We start from the raw sequence: 20,528 nt of genomic DNA on the forward strand, positions 1-20,528 counted from the left end.
AGTTTGTTAAGGGAAAATTTTAAGATGTGATGAATTATAAAACTATAGATATTGTGGAAATGAATGAAAAAATGCAACAAACAACATATATCTTTGAGTCACATTGATTAAATTATTATATTCACTTTTTGGTAACTAAAGTTTTTATGAATAACAATATATAGTAAATACTTTCATATCAACAATATTCACAAGCCATTATAAATGACATTTAGTAAATGGTAAAGGCTCAAACTTACCACAGAAATAATTTATGTTTCATATTCTTTCAATTTATAAATAAATTATATGATTATTTTTTGCGACTGTAATATTTTATTATCATTTTCCAAATCGAATTAAAAATATTTCTCGGTGCACACTAATTAGACTTCGGGAAAAATTTCACCGCAAATTTAAAAAAAAAAAAACATTTTTATTTTATAATTCATCATGATTAATCTGCTCCGGATGCTCCGGGGAAAATAAGATAATTAGAAACTATGGCTTTGTGACATGGCACGTGTAATGTCTTTACATTTTAAAATATAAATTAAAATATAACATTGAAAAATATTACATATGAAGTATATTTATAAAAATAATTATAGGAAGACAGAGGTATTTTATGCTCTCAAATTCGTAATCCATGCTGTGGAAAGTAATTAAAATTGACTTAATTTTTGGAATAACAGATTTATAAAACTACGCTTAGCAGTTTTTTCCTTTAGCATCTAAAAATTTAGCTTATCAGTTTTTTTCCCTTAGCATCTAAAAATTTAGCTTTATATAAAAAATAAAAACACGTTATCGAATAAATATTTTAAGATAAATTTGATTTATTTCACATTGATTAAAAAAACAACGAATGATAAATGAGCAATTTAATACAGTAGAATTTGCCATGTTGCCAATAATTTATTAATCAGTATTTTATTGTTTGAATCGAACTTAGTTAGTTTCTATTTTATTAATATTAATTATGAATGAACTGGAAGTTTTCTTAATATGTGGATTAATTTTGAAAAAAAAAAATTGGTTTTTGTAATATTAAATTTAATAGATATTAGTCATATATAAATGTTGATGTTTTATGTAAATAGTTTGATACTAGATAATAACATAAGAGAGTGTTACACCATTTTTTCAAGACAATGCTAATAATTTTCTTAATTTTAGTTTTCTAAAATATGTCTAATATCAACAAAAATACTTTTTTATAGAATGTAACACAGTAATTTATTTTATATTTTTATGCAGTGCAATAATGCTTTATATTTTATTATGGGGTTTCATACACTTATATATATATATATATATATATATATATATATGTATGCATGTATATATGTATGTATAGTACATATTTTAAGAAATAAAGAATATTGTTGTTCGTTTATGTCTGGCTATAAATTTTATTATACGGAAATAATATAAGTACAGAGCCCAAGATATAAAAATGAATTATTTATACATGTTTATATGTATATATATATATATATTATATATATATATATATTTGTATTTCGAAATAAACATATTAAAAAAAGTGCAGATATCTATTTTTATTATTCAAATAAAAATTACTTTGATTTTGATCTGATGATCGGACAAATGTAGCCCCAAAACGTTTGTAGATTTATTAATCAAAAACAATTTACATGAAAGAAAAGAAAACTTCATGTATAAAAAAAATGCAAGACACTATTTTTTAACAGTATTGAATTTGTATATTGAATTTTTTTTCTTGACAAGTCAACAAATTCTCAGATCATTTGTCATACATGTCTCACATGTTTTATGTAGAATTTCTTATAGTCAGATACATATGATTGACATGTTTGAAATGCAATAAAAAAGTTCTGTGCGTTTATATTACATAGATAAATATTTTTTTCACTCATAATAATTATGATACGTTTTTTTTATATATAATATAAATGTGAAATAAAATATAACACAAGAAAATACAATTTCATAGTACTTTTATTAACCTTTTGCACTCCATAGAAGCTGCTATTGTTTGCATCGAATGCATTTATTGCACTTATCTCTAGCTTTAACAAAATTTATGGACATCAAATTGTATTTGGATTATAATAATGAGCATTAATAGACAATAAATAATCATAAAGATCAATATTTTTTTTAGTACAACAAAATTTTAATTTTATAATATGGCGCCGAGTGTAGTCGTTCTCATGGGCAACAACTCGTTTGGAGTGCAAAGGGTTAAAGTATATCAAATATTGGAATAAATGATAAGATTATTGAAATTAATATTTTTCTTACTTTATTTAATACTGTGACACAAGCTCCATATCCAATTAACATCCTGACTGCCACAATATGTCCATGCCAGGCTGCCATCAGCAAAGGTCGCATTCCATACTAAAAGTAAAAAAAATTAAAAAAAAAATATTAATAAAACAATTATAGAAATTGATAATAATTTTTTTAAAGTGCAATACTTTGTATCATATATATATTGCACTCGAAGAAAGTTCAATTAGAAAATGAAAAGTTTCGATACGATCTAGGATTTCTTCATCAGATAGGATTTAATTTGAAAACTTTAGACAAGTTTATATGGTTTAATTAAAAAACTTATAATAGATAGATTATATAGGTTTTTATTAAAAAAGTACTAATTTGTGCTATTTTTTCAATAATCTTTCGAACAACTTATAATATATAATTATACGAATAAAAACTGTAATTATATTAGTACAAAAACCAAAAGTTTAAAGAATTTATATTAAATGACCAATTTTTATAAGTCTATATTATTTTAGATTGCATAAACTTTGTCATGTTCAATTTCTTTAAAACACAAACAATTTTTTCAATATTTGGTTACGAAGAAATGGCCCGTCCGATCTTTGCCAAAAACTTATCAGTACGATTCCCTAATAGTATCTTTCGAATAATTTTCAAAATAGTTTCAGGATTTTTTAAAAATCGCTCTACCTTTTTGAAAAAACTTCGACAAAAGGTTAAAATCTTTCACATTTTTTTGTCTTGAATTTGATCTCATTGGATTCAGAAACGTCGAGAAAACATAAAATTATCGAATCGAATTTTTTGATGAAAACATAAACTTCTTAAAATTCCCACATAGTATCTTTCGAATAATTTTCAAAATAGGCTTGAGATTTTCATTGAAATCGGTCCAGTCTTTTTTGCAGAAACTTCGACGAAAAGTGAAAATTCGTCTCTCACACACACATACATACTTTTTCTTTAAATTTGGTCTCATTCGATTCAGAATGACTTAAAACGTCGAGAAAACATAAAATTAGCAAATCGGATTATTTGATGAAAACATTAACTTCTCCTCCGGGAAGTTAATAAGTATTTAATCGTTTTCGAATAAAGTTTATGGAAAAATCCAATAATTCATAAGTACTACTATCATATATCATTGAGAGATTGAGATTAAATGTTAATTAAGTCCTTATGTAAATAAAATTAGTATCAAAATATTGGGGAAGTAAAAATGTTGTTAGTTTATCTTGGTGGTCAATAAAAGGGTCTTGTGATTTTTGATTAAAGAAGAAACTGATACCAGATTTTTTTTCAATCAATTTTACCAGAATTCATACATTTCCATAAGACTTTTTGATGATGTTATTAACATTAATGGCTAAATCTAAAACCATTTAAAGCATTTTTTTAAAAAATTACAAAGATTCTTGAAAAAATCAGAAATAAAATTTTCAGCATATTTTTAATTTCAGCATAATTTAATTTTTATTGTATCCATAAGTCTTACGAATATTTTGGTATAAACTGACTTTGAAAAAAATAATTGTGTGTATATGTACGCAAGTTGTCCAAATACAAATTTTTGTTATAAAATATCTTATATTTTTTGTTATTTTATAATATAAATATTGAATTATTAATACCAACTATTTACCAATTATGATAACGATTTTTAACACCAAATTTAAAACACGAATATTTTTTTTTAACAAAAACACTCAACACTCAAAAGCTAACTTTCTTCTGAAACTTTGAATAATGTGGAGATCAATAATATAAAAAAAATCGAGGACTTTCTACAAAAATCCTTAATTGACTTGACTATTTCTAATACAGAATATATTGAAAACTATTTGAATTAAAAAAAGACTGTTTGACCAAAGATATTAACAATATATACTAAAAATGTTATGAACTAATTCTTGTAAGTACTTTCAATAGTTTCATAATATCAATTCTAATTTCATTAGACTTTTACCATTGTGTATCCTTGGATAAAAAATCTTTACCACCAATGACGATTAAACAGTAAACCATGTCCTCATTAATATTAAATAAATTGATATTAATCTTTTGGACGTGTTAATTTCTGATTGATCGCCTAAACGAACATTTTTTTATTTTATCGTTATAATTTGTCACAAAACTTCGATTTGGTAATGAAAAAATATATTATTAGTAATAAATAATAAAAATTTAAATAATAAAAATTTAATAAAAAACTTAGTTAAAAAAAACTTAGCTAAAAAATAGAATTAAATAATAATATACTTTATTTATTAAATTAAAAACATGACTTATTTTGTTATAAACAATTTAATAAATAATGGTGAACTTATGTATAATATTCATATTAATTATTATTAATAAAATAAAATTTATTAACTGTTTGTCCTGTAACGAAATTCAATGGTTGATTTGGAACACTTTGGGGTTTCATACAAAAGTAAGATAATTAATAAAATTATGAATATATATATATATATATATATATATATATATATTGAAATAATTATTAATTATATATATATATATATTATTGTTAATAATAATTATTATTATAAATTATTTCTTTAAGACTTTCCAAACTATAAATTTAATCGGATTCAACGATTCAACAGTAGAAATTTTCGATGATTTAATTACTTGTACAGACTTCTCTTCTTCAGTGACTGTTTTTAAGTTGGAAAGTAGGTGAGTGTATTTTAAAATATTAATTTTATAATTTAAAATAATATTAAATATATTTTATTAAAAAATATTAATTATTTAACTTAAAATATAAAATACTAAGAACATTGTTAAAATATCTAATTTACAACAAAATAACAAAAACAACGAAAATTGAAAAATCAAAAATTTCATATGTTAACAATTCTAAAAATCGCAAAATCCATACAATTGGCATGTAGCAAGTTTTTTGAACCAAAAATTTTATTTCTGAAATTAAAAAATATTTTAATATAATTTTGAAAATAAATAAATAAACAAATTTAAAAATAACAAATAGAAATGAATATTCCAAGGAATGTGCAAAATATCAGTTTTAAACAAAAATTACAAATTCCATAGCAATAAAGTTCAAAAATTGCTAACTGCTAAATTTCGGACTAGATATCAAATATTTTTCAAATCTAAAATATATATGTTTAAGATTCTAAATATTTGTCATATTTTTATTAATAAATTAATTTTTTGTTATATTTTCTGATATCTAAATTATCTAAAAATATTTTGAAGTTACATAAATCAAAATCTCTTAACTATAAAATACAAAATTAATTTGAAACTGTTAAATTTAATTAAAATTATTATATTCCACAAATCAAATTGTAAAATGCACAAATTCTACAGAACAAGACACTCCACAAATCAAAATTTTAAAAAATCAAATAATCTTAATTCACAAAATTCTATAAATCTGAAATTAGAGATTCCAAAATTTCAAAATAACCAATTGCAGACCACGAAATAATTTATTCCAAAAATTTCTAAACTAAATTATTTTAAAGGTCAAAATTTCTGAAGTTTTAAATTATACAATTCAAAAACTGGAACAATTGAATATTACGTATCAATAGTTCCTTAAATCAATAATCCCAAAAATCATAAATTCCAAATGACTAAATTTTTACAGTCTAAAATTGAAGAACACTAAATTTATTAAAATTGTAGTTATCTTTGGATAATAAAAATCCACTATTGAAAAAGTATCAAATTCCAAATAATGACAAAAATGCAAGATTAAATAATTTGCAAAATTAAAAATACTAAATTGTATTTTTTAGTGAAAACAAATCAGAATTGGCATTTCAATCAATTGACAAATTCAGTCACAAACAACTAAATCTCTTAATCTGCCAATGGGGCCCAAATCTCCATTTTGCCTTAGACAAAATTTTCCAACAAGAATCAACACACGAACTACTATTCCTGACAACAAATTCAAGCGAAGAACAAGTTCAAAAAATCCTTAAACAGATATGGACTGAGTACAAAATCCTCAATGTCATGATAATGGCGATAAAGGATATAAAGGATAGATCTTTGGTGTATGGTGTCCTTTATATTTACCATCCGTTTGTGGTGAATTTTGGTAATAGAGGTAAAGTTTATAGTTTTAAGGTGAACAAGGATAATGCTAATGAACAAGCTGGGAAGATTGAAGATTTGTATGGGAGGAGGATTTTGGATTTGCAGCAGTATCCTTTGAATGTTTTTATTTTTGAGCTGCCAGGATACTCTAGAGCTATAAGGGATGAACGTGGAGTTCCCATAGGTAAATAGTAAAAGATAAAGGATTTATCCTAAGTCAAATTCATTGCAAGCATCACCTTTATCTTGAACTTTATATTTCTTGCATCAAATATCTTGGCACAAACCAAGAATTTTGATTTGAAGAATCCAAATCGGTTTTTTCTAACTATATTTCTATTTTCCCAGATTACACAATGGTAGATGGAGAAGTTCTCAAAGTCCTTTCCCAAACCATGAATTTTCGCATAAATTTCGTGGACAATACAAATCGCAACAACTTTGGCGACTGGGTTGCCGAAAAAAACAATTACACAGGTGCCCTAAACGCCTTGGAAAATGGTGAAGTCGATTTGGCAGCAAATATCAGAACGATCCAAAAAAAGCATTTGGTAAAGTCCACGTACTTGTATGCAATTCACCAAAGAGGTTTCGGCGTTTTGATACCAAAAAGACATTCAGATGACCAGGTTTCGTATTTGAAAGCAGTGGAATACTCTTGTGGTTTGGCTTTGTTTGTTTTTATTACCCTGGTGTTTTTGGTTTGGGTGCAATTGACACGTCTGCATAATAAATTTACCAGTTTTGAGAATTATTTGGACGTCCTGCGTGTGGTTTTTATGATTTTCGGAGCTTTGCTCATGATATCGCAACCCATGAGCAAATTTTTGTACGAGAAATGTCTGTTTGTATCAGTTGTCTTCTGTTCCCTAATCCTGTGCTCGACATACCAAGCCAAGATGGTTCAACATTTGACAACCAGCAAAAAATCCTTAGACATCAAAAATGTACGTGAACTTTTACAAAGTGATTTAAAAATCACCTTACCATCATCCTTAAAAAGTGCAATCGACATCAGAAGTCTATCAAGCGATGAGAAACTTACAGCCAACCGCAAATTAGAACTAGTCTACAACCATACCCAAGTGATTGACAGAATTTTGGAGCAAAAAGATACTGCTTATATAATCGGCGATATGTTTTGTGAGATAATAAATGCCCAATCATACGACCAACAAGGCAAAAGTTTAACTCACGTCCTCAGATCCGTCATAACAATCCCTTCGTCGATGATGACTTTAAAAAAATCACCGTACAAAAAACGGTTCAATCAAATCTTGCTGAATTTACGCGAGAATGGAGTCATGTTCAAGATTTTCAATGATGTCTTGTTTGAAATTTCAATAACCAAGTTTAAGAAAGGACAATTGAAAAAAAAAGTCAGGAATTATTTCACCATGGACCAGCTCGATTTTATTTTTAAGGCGCTTTTTGTGGGTTTGGCAGGAAGTTGTTTGGTGTTTTTTGGTGAAATTTTGATGCCTAGAATTTTGTGGACGTGCGAGATTAAAGTATCATCTAATAATAAAAATGATAATAGATTTTGAACTTTTTAAGATTACATACAAAAATTTGTATCTGAGGGAGATACAGTTATCTGATTATGTTCGGACGTCTTTTCGTTTTATGATATTGGCCATGAAGGTGACAAACTACAGGGCATTAAGCTTTACACGGAATGGTTGCTACCCCTGGTAATTCATATTAATATTATTATTAATTGTACTAGTTGTTCACTTCCAAAAGTAAAGTCCGCTTAACAACATGTAAATAACCAATAAAAATAAATATATCTTCTTTCATTATAACTTAGTAACAAATCAGTGATTGTAATTAGAACTGCAACAAATACATAATATACAAACAAATCAGTGTTTAATACAGTCCACAGCTACAAGGGTTAAATTATAACCCAGCAACCTGAATTATCGAAGGAGAGATTTAATAAATTCTACAACTATGTAACAAAAGTACAGATTATAATAAAACTGTTGTGGTTTTTGAAAATGTTTGAAAATTCAAGTTACTAATTTTTGTTCGATGTAGGATGTGGGGAAAATTTTTACTCATAAGACAGAGAAAGAAATGAGTTCTCTATATGATAAATTTAACATCTTTTCATATCTTCATAAATCGATGTCTTGATACATTTCTAGTTTCATTTATCAAAATATTCACGATGACACATGTCAAATGTCGAAACGTATAAATGAAAATGTTATTTATATATAATATATATATATATATATATATATATATATATATATATATCCATAGATATTAATTTGGTATTAATCAAACCTATATTATTTCTATGAAATAGTTACTGAGCAAACATCCATCATAGAATTTCATAAATTGAATCAATCATTATATATATATATATATATATATATATATATACGATATATATATATGTGTGTGTGTGTGTGTATGTATATATGTATGTATATATATACACACAAATTGACTATTGGAAATTAGTCAGAGCTGATATCGATTTAATTAGAAGTTTCCTTTGTATATATATATATATATATATATATATATATATATATATATATATATATATATATATATATATTGAATGGTAGAGTCTTGGATTTGTGTATATTTTGTAGAGTTTCGAACAAGAATCCAAAAATAATATAAAATAAAAAACAAGAAAAGTTTTTGAAAAAACAATTTCTTTATTTAATTATTTGTTTATTGTCGACGTTTCGGAACTAGGTACGTTCCATCTTCAGGACATCTGTCAAGAAACATGATCTTGATGAGATTTTAGCAAACAATATGTTTAGGAAAAGAAAATAGATTTTTCTTAAATAATGAATTAATTGCAAAAAAATATAATAATGTACAGAAATATGATAATATGTTCAAAATGAAAATGATAAAAATGATAAAAATAAATGAGTGGATTATCAGAACAGGATATTAAACATAATAGAAATTTTTTTTTGAAAGTTATGGAAATTTTTTAAGAAAAGGTTAATGACAAAGTTGAATTAATTACCTGTATGTTTGAATATTTGTTAGCACTTTTTCACTAAACAAGCTTTTTTAACAAAAATGAATTTGTGAGCTAATTTTCCGCCGAATAATTAGATTTTGTAAATCAAAATTACTAAAAGATTTGTCTTTTTTAAAATTATTATTTGAAAACACACACATATATATATATATATATATATATATATATATACGAGGTGTGTTCAAAAAGTACCCGGAATTACTAATAATTAAATTTCGCGGGTCTGGAGTGTCTGATTGTCAAAAATTTTTTTTTATTGTGTTGGTATACATGCCCCTAAAGTATGATGAAATTTTCAGCTATATTCACTGTTTACTTTGTCTGTGGTAGTCGCTAAGGTTCGACGTGTTTTTCTGAGCTCGGCGATTTTTACAATGGAAGAATTGAAAAGTCAAAGAATTTGTATTAAATTTTGCGTAAAAAATGAAATAAAGTGTTGCAAAGTGCAAAAATTCACCAGATATGGCTCCGTGTGACTTTTTCCTATTCCCAAAGTTGAAGAGACCCATGAAAGGACGGCGGTTTTCCTCGATTGAAGAAAATCGCCGAGAGTGCTCAAGGACATATCAAAAAGTGAATATCAAGGGTGCTTCGAAAATTGGAAAAAACGCTGGCATAAGTGTATTATATCTGGGGGGGACTACTTTGAAGGGGACCACATTAATGTAGACGAATAAATAAATATTTTTTTGAAAAAACGAAAATTCCGGGTACTTTTTGAACAGACCTCGTATATATATATATATATATATATATATATATATATATTCATATTTCTTCTTTAGGTAATGAATTCCTTTATTTTTCACGCGATTTCCTTAATTTTTCAAATAATTGAAAAGGTGCATAAATATAAAAAAATATTATTTGTTTATATATTATTCTGAAAGTTATTTTCGGTGTTTCAAATTTACATGTTTTTTAATTTAAATTTTAATTTTTTTAAATAAAATTATTCATAAAATGCATAAAAATATTTATAATCATATACAAGATATACTGTATTTTTTTGTAATTTTTTTATATACTCATTTGGACATATTTTCAAATTAAATGAAAACATTGGGGAAATTTTACTTTTATTAATATTTTTTACTTTACTTTTATTAATAATTACTATTAATTTTTGCCAACAATACAAAATAAATTATTAAGAGATAATCCTAATAATATTACAGCGTAATAGTGCAAATACTTCTTGACAGTATTTGTATTTCGAATAAATTTATAAAAACAATTAATATAATGAAAACTAATTCCATTTAATTTACATTATTATTATTAAGTCTTATATTCCTACAACAATTAATAGTATTATTAATATGGACCAAAAATGCAATTTTTATAAATTATATCATATATTTTGTGTTCGAACGTGTAAAAAAATATTGTCATTATCCAATTTATTACCAAATTACCTAAATCTATTAGAAATATAATTTTTAAATTAAATTAAAATCGGCCTGATATGCCCTTTCTTTTTATTAATCAAAAATTATTAGATGTCATATTTTATAGACAGTTGTGATTACTAAATGCAATAAAAAAATTAAAGTGTCCTATTAAAGAAAATTGTAATAATATGTTAGTACAGAATTTAATGTTTGCAAATGTAGCAAAATTTACTATTGACGAGTTTATAAATTAAAATCTATAACTAGAGTAAAATCATGGTTAAAATAAATTTTAGTCTTAATAAAACTAATTTCCTAAATAAATTTTTCACATATCTTCTTGGAACATATATGGGCTTAAAGTGTTTATAATAAATTTTAAATTAATATTAAACATAGTTTAGAAGAAATATTGAAAAATGTAAAACTTGGAAATACTCTTGAGAATTATCTTAATTTAATTGATTATGTTGTTTTTTTTACAAATATCTTTTGGATCTTAAAGTTAACCCAAATATTGTACTGCTAGTTGTGAATATATTTCATATTAATTTATTGGCATTAGTGTTAATGATAATATATACCTATAAAATTTTGTACACTTTTTTATAGTTATAACATACTATCGACATTTACTGTACTTTTGGTAATTTTTGTTAAAATCATTCCATTATTTATTGAGGTGTGTGTAGATAAACTATGAATTGCAAAAATTTTCTCAAATATTTTGTTACAAAATTTAAGACAATAAATCTAAATCAAAAACAAATATTATTCCTAGAAATCCTTAATGCATTTTACCCCATAGTTTTAGAATCCTTTATTTGTTTCTTAAGATAGTATTTTGTATGAAAATAATAAATAGCATTTAAAATCCTTAATTAGAATATTTTGAGGTATAAGATTATGACGTGATTTTTCTTTAACTATTTCTATTACCAATTTTTCCTAACCATATAAAGCCTAAATATTGAATTTTTTAGTAATAATTGTCTTTCCAGGCAATTTTTTGCAATTTTTATCTAGGAAATTAATTTTTATAAAAGACAAATTTCAATTTTTTTTTGTGTAGTAGATATATATATATATATATATATAGATAGATATAAATACATCTATATATATACATATAAAATACATCTATCTACTTCTCAACAACCATACATAATAATATAAAACACATTATATTAATACATACAAATATCATTCATATATTAAATCATCTATTATCCCTTATCCGACTACTATCCCAATTATGCACTTATCCTTACATCACACCTGTCCTAATATAACACTAGGGCAAATTGTCAAAAATGCAAATTGCACGTACAAATCGTCCTTTAACTTTGACCTTGACACTAGTTACTCTTCGGGTTGTGCGAGAGTATGACTTGCACTTCGGCCTCGGGGCGAAAATGTATCGAAATCGGAGTAAAAATATTAAAATTAATAGGTAATAATTGATAATTAATTAATCTGATAATGGACAAATGTGTGTTGGTTAATTAATTAGTGTTTGGTGTAGTTTTGGTTTAATTTGGTATTAATTTGTGGCTGTAATGTAAGTTAGAAGTCCTCGGTGTTATGTCGGTGTCCTTTACCCTCGTGTGTTAAAAATTCACGTGTTAATTTTATTTAATGGTAGATAAATGTGGTTTAAAAAGTTTTTAAGTGTTTTTAGGGTAGTTTTAGTTAAATTTAGTGTTAGTTTGTGTATGTAGTCGTGTATTTTTTTTTTATTTAAGTGGGTTTAAGTAAGGTTTTAAGTGGTAGTGTAAAGTATTATGCAAATTTTTAGCAAATTCCATGGAGGATGTCTTGGAAGAGAACATTGCGCAAGGTAGTAAGAGTTTTTTATATATGTATATATATATATATATATATATATATATGTGTATGTATATATATATATACAGTGGCGTCGGAACCAAATTTTTGATGGGTGGGCTCGTTTTTTTTTTTTTTTTTTTAGATAGGCAGCCAGTGGTCTCGTTTTTTTTAGAGATATTAGCCCATATAATTTTTTGAGATTGATGGGTGGGCTGAGCCCCCCCATCAAAATTCATGGGTGGGCTCAAGCCCACACAGCCCACACGGTTCCGACGCCACTGTATATATATATATATATACATATATATATATATATATATATATATGATTTAGTTCTAATTTTTTTTATTAATTATTATGTTACCATATATGTGTATGATAAACAAGTATATAGTATAGTGATTCGAATTTTCAAGGACTTTTTTGTTATTTTTGCAGATTTTTGCGAAAGATATCCTGGAGGAGTCTATTGGGAAACAGAATAAGGTAGGATATATTTTATAATATATATATATATATATATATATATATATATACGTGTATATATATACGAGTATATATAACATAATTATATTTTCGAAATATCCGTATTCTGCCGATTTATTAACTTCCCGTAGGGTAGTTATAGTAATGGGCCGAAAATCGAAAATGAAAATTTTTGCATTTCTCGACGTTTTGAAGGTTTCTGAACATTTTTAAGGCATATCACAGAAACTAAATGGATGTGTGTGTGTCTTTTGTATGTCCGCATTTTTGCGTCCACGTTTTCGGGCGCACGGATTTGAATGGTTTAGAAAACATTTGATACCTATTAATAAAGAAATGTGCTGATTAGTTTATGACAAAGGCAGGTCCACCCGCTACGGAGATACGGAGCAAAGAGTGCAGAAAATAGAAATCGAGTTTTTGAGAGAACGGAGCATCCGATTTGTATGAACCAAAAAACATTCAGTTCGTAATGACGGGGAAAAGTGGTTAATAGTTTTTGGCAAACGTAGGCCCAGCGGTTTCGGAGATACAGAACTAAGAATTAAAAAAATGGCAGTTCTTGAGAGAACTAAGCGTCCGATTTGATTGATTCAAAGAACTTTCAGCTTGTTTGAACAAAATAATTGATTTTGAAAAAAAAAATCGTATAATTTTTTTTTCTTTTAGTTTTTTATTTGTATATCAAAAATAATTCAGATTTTGTTTTTAATTCTGACTTCTAATATACTTTAAACAAATAATTTCAATTTTGCAATTCAGTTTATATAATTCTTATAAATATTAGACAATGTTACAATATTAATAATAATCTATTTGAAAACATTCAGTATTCCTCGAACATTTTGTTACGGTACGGGAAGTTCCAGCAATTTGCCTTAAGGCACGGTGCCATACACCCCACTAGTTTTTGTCTTGTTTTACTTTTATATTATTAATTTTTGTTAATTAATTTTATCTTTCAAATTCAACGCGAAATCATACATGACTAAATAATCCATTAAAAAAAAACAGATGAAAAATATGTTTTTAAAATGAATATTTCACTACTGAGAAATAGTATGACTATTTCTATATGTTTTTCACAAGTTTTTCTCAATTTTCTCCGAAACTATAATACTAGGTTTAAAATCATGTAGCAGAGAAATATTTGTAATAAAAATTGCAAATAAAAGGATGTATAATATGATACACGTGTCCATATAATTTTCGTGAGATTATCTAATTCAAATAAAGTATCTAAACCATTTTGTTACTTTCTAAGATTTTTCGTAAAAATCTTTACAAATAAATTATATAATATTACAATTAGAGTATCTTAAAAATTTCTAATAATTATATATTTCTACAAAACAACTTTGATTAAAAATTTAAAAGTTTTTCGTGGCCTCTTTGTTAAAAATGTTCTTTTCTATTTTGATACCTGTCCGCCGGACAGCTTGATATCAATCTTTTTTTTTTAAATATAGAAAATAGTATATTTTAAAGCAAATATAGCTTTACAAAATTACAAATAATCAGTACCAACGAATTTTTAATAAAAGTTTATAATAAATTGGGACAAAGGCCGCCAACCCTTGGGTTGCCGTCTAAATTAGTCAAGGAATTGGCAACCAAAAGCGAAATACATTCCAAACTAAGATATTCTCCAAATTGTTACTTTGTGTACTAAATAATATATTTTTTGAGAATTTTGATTTTTTAAAAAATCTTGGTTTGTTTTAATTATTAACAAGACTATTACCAAAAGTTAAATAAAACTATCAGCATAAGTATTTTCCTAAAAAGTATCAAGCAAAATATTCGAGCTTCAAATTGTATTTAAAAAGGGGCCTATATTCGTATGATTTAGTACTAACGAACTTACAAAATGCTATGTATTTGCGGTGCAATCAGGCGTTTTACACCTAAAACCTGACTTCACGTATCAATAGCAAAAAATCAAAAAGATGCATTTATGAAAAAATTGTTATTTCATTGAGTTTTGTAGGTTAGGTTTCATGTGTAAAACGCCTCATCGCACAGCAAATACATAGTTCATTAATAGTTCTCGACTACTAACTCATATGAAGATAGACCCGTTACCATAACATTCATATTTTATCGAAAAATTAGACCCACTGTAATTTATTATATATATATATATAGAGATATATATATATATATATATATATATATATATATATATATATATATATATATATATATAACTATAACAATAGTTAAAATTTCAACTAAATTTCTATAATTAAGGAGTGGATTTTAAAAGGAAATGTTACTAGAATGTATTTATTCATAAAATTTATTTGGTTTACAATATAAAATTTATTTAAAACACTATTTCATGCACTTTGCCTTCAATACAAAAATATGCAAAAGTTTTGCATTCTATTACATAACAACAATAAATGTCCTTGTATTCTTGGTGTCATTTTGTTCTGATTTGTTTATTTTGGAAACAACACAGATCTAGAATTTGATTCATAACATTATATATGATGTGGTTGCAAAATTCCCATTTTATTAATTTTGACATTCTTAGTTTTTGCACCTAATCCTTAGTTTATGAGTAATTAAATTTAAATATTTATACGTTCAATAAATGTAATATCTTGCTCCTAAATTTTTAATACTAATCCAAAACTAATGCAATATTTACCTTTAAAAATAAATATGCAATATTTACCTTTGGAAATACATTTATCAATACATTCTGAAGTTTAGTCAAATAGTAATTGTTTGAGAATAAAAAAACTTAATTCAATAATATTTAATGTTTTATTCCCATTGCGCGCGTTTCTTCGATATAAAACAAGAAAACTTTTGAATCCAATATAAATCTTTATATTATAATTGTTTCCTATATTTACTAGATTTTTATTGACTGTTATCGAAATACATTACATAAATATCAAATAACAAATGTAAGATTTTTACTTCACAGTTTGTTTTTACAACTAGAAAAATAATTTACAAAACAATTTATAGGATACATTCTGTATTAAGATAAAAAAGTTTTGACATTTTGCTATTTTAATAGATAAATAAATGAACAAAAATAAACAGAACAAAAATTTGCTATTTAAGAAATGATTTAATGGAAAATGATTTAAAAATATCTCAGAAGAAACCTTCAAGGTTTGCGAAGAGATATTTCAAGCATATAGGACTTTAAGATGTTTCTAGGATTTGTGGGATTTATTTGGAGCAGATTTAGTAATCTCAAAGAGGAAATGAAGTTCTTAAGTATACTTATAGTGCATTAAAAAAACCTTATATATATATATATATATATATATATATATATATATATATAAATACATAATCTGTACAAACCTTATCTCTGGCTTCAATATCACATTTGGCCTGAACAAGGGCTTCTATGACGTCACAACTGCCCCTGCAGGCTGCCCAATGTATAGGGGCTCTTCCATACTAAAAAAAAAATTGATAAAAATAACTATAAATATAAAACTTTACTACGACTCGATCATTTGATATCTAAAACTAATAGGATAAAAAAACACAGATTTTAGCAAATACTAATACTTATTAGAGTGATATTACTATTACAATTGATACAATTTTTGTAATTTTATTAGTAACACTTTTTTTTAAAGAATTATAAAATGTCATGTAATAAAAATTTGTGATAAATATATAATATAAACATATAATTATGAGAAAACTTATTATACCCGCGCGTATTTTTAAAATGGGTGAGGTGTAGTGGATATACCCCACTTTTATTGTTTGTATTTATTATAATTAGTACTAACACTTGATTTACAAACTAAAACACGAAAACAAATTTAAATATTAAATAAACTTCTTGTATTGAATTGTAGGAAACAGATATATAACTTATTCAAATCAAATTTAAAAATTTTCAATTATATATTTTTTTGTTTTATATCGAAGAAATAAGCATGATATGAATAAAACATTAAGAATTATTAAATCATTACTTTCTTTCTCAAAAATTTATATTCTGACTGAAAATTAAATGTATTTAAATTTAAATTTAAATAAATTATTTAGGATTATAAATAAAATTGTTAAATTATTACTTTTAGAAAAAATTGTGTGGTTTTGTTCTTATTTTATTCTACTATTATTATTAATGTTATTGCTTTAGTAAAGAATGGTCAGTGTGTAATTTATACTGGGTGGTTTTTGGTTCTAAAAATACCTGGAATTTAATTTAAATATTATTGTTGGCATTCTGCCATATGTGTGGGGTGTTTTAATTATGGTACTAAATTGAAGAAAAATTTAAAACATATTGTAGAACGCGCAGTATGTTTTCGAATGAAAAGTAAATATTGCTTTTGCATATGCAAAACGTACGAAGAATACTAATTCTAAGCAAAATAGTACTTTATTAACTCGCAAATAATGCAATATTACGAAATAGTATATATAATTAATATTAATATACTAATTATAGTATAGAAATAATATTTATATTTAGGAATTAATTTTCCTCATATATCAATTACCCTCATACATCATTTACCCCAGTGCGTTTGTTCGAAACTATAGCTCTAGCTGTACAGCTATATGTCCCAGTATTAATTTTATATATTCTATACATTCTATAGATTCTATAGAATGATTCTGCTATAGAATTTCATAGTCAAACATATAATATAGGATGAATAGAAGTGCTTTTTGCATTCACTCGATATATTGGCTGAATTCGAAACGCAGCCGCCGGGGATGAATTGATGAATTTGCTTGCGGATAGACGCGTTCGAAATATTAATTAATGAGAGATTCAGAGAAATTTTAGAGCAATGATAAAACTAGGTGTGGGTTGGTGAAGGAATTAAGTTTAATATGTATTGGTGTAAGGCCTTATGTTGCCCTTGAGTTTTATTTGACTTTGATAATTCTCCAAGTACGATATATAAGAAAGTTTTGCGAAAAAAATCGCATTGACACCGATTTTTAACCATTACTGTAAATTATTCATTTTTTATTTTTTGTTTGTTTTTATATTTTATTAGAATATAGATTTATTATATTTGAATATCTGCATTTTATTTTTATGACCTATTAATAAAATTGTAAGGTATTAATTTTTATTCAGTTTTTTTCGCAATTTGGTTTAGTTGCCTACAGAATTTAGCAATTGGTTTTTTCCAAATTAAATTATTATTACTATTAATTTTTTTTAGTTTTTTTTGGAATTGTTATGAATTTTCGTTAGTGTTATAAATAATGTTAGATATATGTCGAAGATTTGCATAAAAGCAATTTTTGTTTCAATATTTAGTTACAGTAATTTCCAAAATTTGCTACATTCTTTATAATACCTAGTTACATTATAAATTTATATTTTTGCAACATTCGACGTACTAATTCCTTTTTTACTTTAAATATTTATTATTTCAATTTTTTTTCAAATACTCGCTTTTGAATTTTAGATATTCAAATATTCCATTAATTTAAAATTTTATATTTTTAATATTCTCCAATTTTAAAGTTAAAAAGCTCTTTTAGAAGATTTTTGTTTAGCCCGATTTTAACATTTTAACATTTTCTACAAGCTAATTTTGATTATTAAATTCGAAAATTTGAATTTTAAAAATATATATTATAATTTTGCAATTTATAATAATAATAATCACAAATTCTCAAATGTATAAGTTTAAATTTTTTCAATCCCTATTTTAAATTTTTAAATTTTATAGAAGCGAAATTTTGAGTATAAAATTGAAAAATTTGAATTTTAAACATATATACATATATATATATATATATATATATATATATATATTTACATAAAAATTTTGAGTTTTGTATTATTTATTAATATCCACAAATTTCAATATCAAAATTTTAAAAATTTAGGTATAGGTATATAGGTTTTTAATTTAAGTTTTTTTTTAAATTTACAACTGAAATTATAAAATAAAATTTAATTTCTTTCATTTAAATTACGTTGCTTGAAATTTTTGACAAACTGATTTTAATTTTAAATTTGTTTATATTTTTATATAATTTAAAAAAAATGCATTAATTTTTTTTAGACTTTAAATTTCTATATTGAAATCAAATTGAATGTTCCATATCAAAATTTGTAAAAATTTAATTTATGAATGTAACAAACATAAATTGTATTTTAGTATTATATTTATATTTTAACTGCTATTAAAATTTTGCTATTTTAGGAATTAGAATTCTAAAATTTAAAATTCATCGTCATTATTAATTTAGAATTGAAAATAACAATTTAAAATTTTTAAATATTCTTTGAGTAAATTATAGTTTTGCAAAATGATTTAATTGTCTTTATGAAACTAAGCCACAAGAAAAATAAATTCAAACAATTTAAAAAAAAATATTGCAAAAATATTTGTCTAGAGTAAATAATAATAATTCCAAATGTTAATAAATTAATAAATACAAATTCGATATTTTTTAAAATTCATTTACATTTTATATTTTCATACACTTTTAGAACAAAATAAAAATAAAATTAAAATATAATTAAATACCTATTTATATTTTTTTTGCATAACAAATACATATTGATACAATAAATGCAATAAAATAAAATAAACAAGTTCTCGAAAGCCATCACAGATTGCACCAGAATTTATTTAGGGAAATATGTTAATAATAAATATATTAAACGTTTAATTGAATTGCGGACTATCTAAATGCCAATATTAAGTTTCTCTAAATCTTTTAGAGAATTTTTTTTATTAATTTGGAAACAATTTAATTGAATTGCGGACTATGCAAAACATTCATATTAAGAGCTTAAATTGTTAGATGATTTTGTTTTATCAATTTGGAAGCATGTAAGCCCTTCGGAGCAAAAAAACTCAAATTATCCATATCAAGGACCACCTTAATATATATATATATATATATATATATATATATATATATATATGTTTAATATATATTTGTGTATATATATATATATATATATATATATATATATATATATATGTATATACAATTTCTTACATTATTTCTGCAATCTACTTGAGCCCCAATTTTCAGGGCTGTTTTAACAGTAGCCAAATCGCCTCTAAGTGCACCCTCATGTAAAGCCAAAGCAAGTTCTCGTTCTTCACTGCTTTTGAGGGCCTCTTCTTCGTCCATCACTGTTCTTGATAATTACAAAAATTTAGACGAAAATTTGCAAAAACTGAGCGCCATTAGTATAAAATATCTGTTGGGAACAAATCTTGGTGGCAGCGGGTGGACTGAAAAAAAAATTAATTAAATTAGATACAGATTTAAATAAAATAAAATGATATTAACTAATATAGATTTATTATGTATTATACTTAATATAAATATTTTTTTTTCTACCATTTTCTACTGAGTTTGGTATATTTATTATATTTTCCGTAAAAGTCGTTCCATTCGTCCTCAATACAGTTTTATTGGCGCGCGATCATTAAGACATATTTTAT

At 24.6% G+C, this 20,528-nt stretch overlaps 1 protein-coding gene across 1 annotated transcript in view; it reads right to left on the reverse strand.

Annotated features, from left to right (window-relative positions):
- Positions 1-20,211, reverse strand: part of LOC113367645 (ankyrin repeat and death domain-containing protein 1A-like) — a 36,552-nt gene extending 16,341 nt beyond the window's left edge. Inside the window, 3 exon segments of the mRNA XM_026609234.1 lie at positions 2,272-2,370; positions 16,423-16,521; positions 20,074-20,211. Of these exon segments, the coding sequence (XP_026465019.1) occupies positions 2,272-2,370; positions 16,423-16,521; positions 20,074-20,211 (336 nt within the window).
- Positions 20,212-20,528: the final 317 nt, after the last annotated feature.

This window comes from Ctenocephalides felis, unplaced genomic scaffold, assembly GCF_003426905.1.
Source record: "Ctenocephalides felis isolate EL2017-DRISC unplaced genomic scaffold, ASM342690v1 CF-g0.4_SCAFFOLD_01170, whole genome shotgun sequence".
Classification (NCBI taxonomy): domain Eukaryota; kingdom Metazoa; phylum Arthropoda; class Insecta; order Siphonaptera; family Pulicidae; genus Ctenocephalides; species Ctenocephalides felis.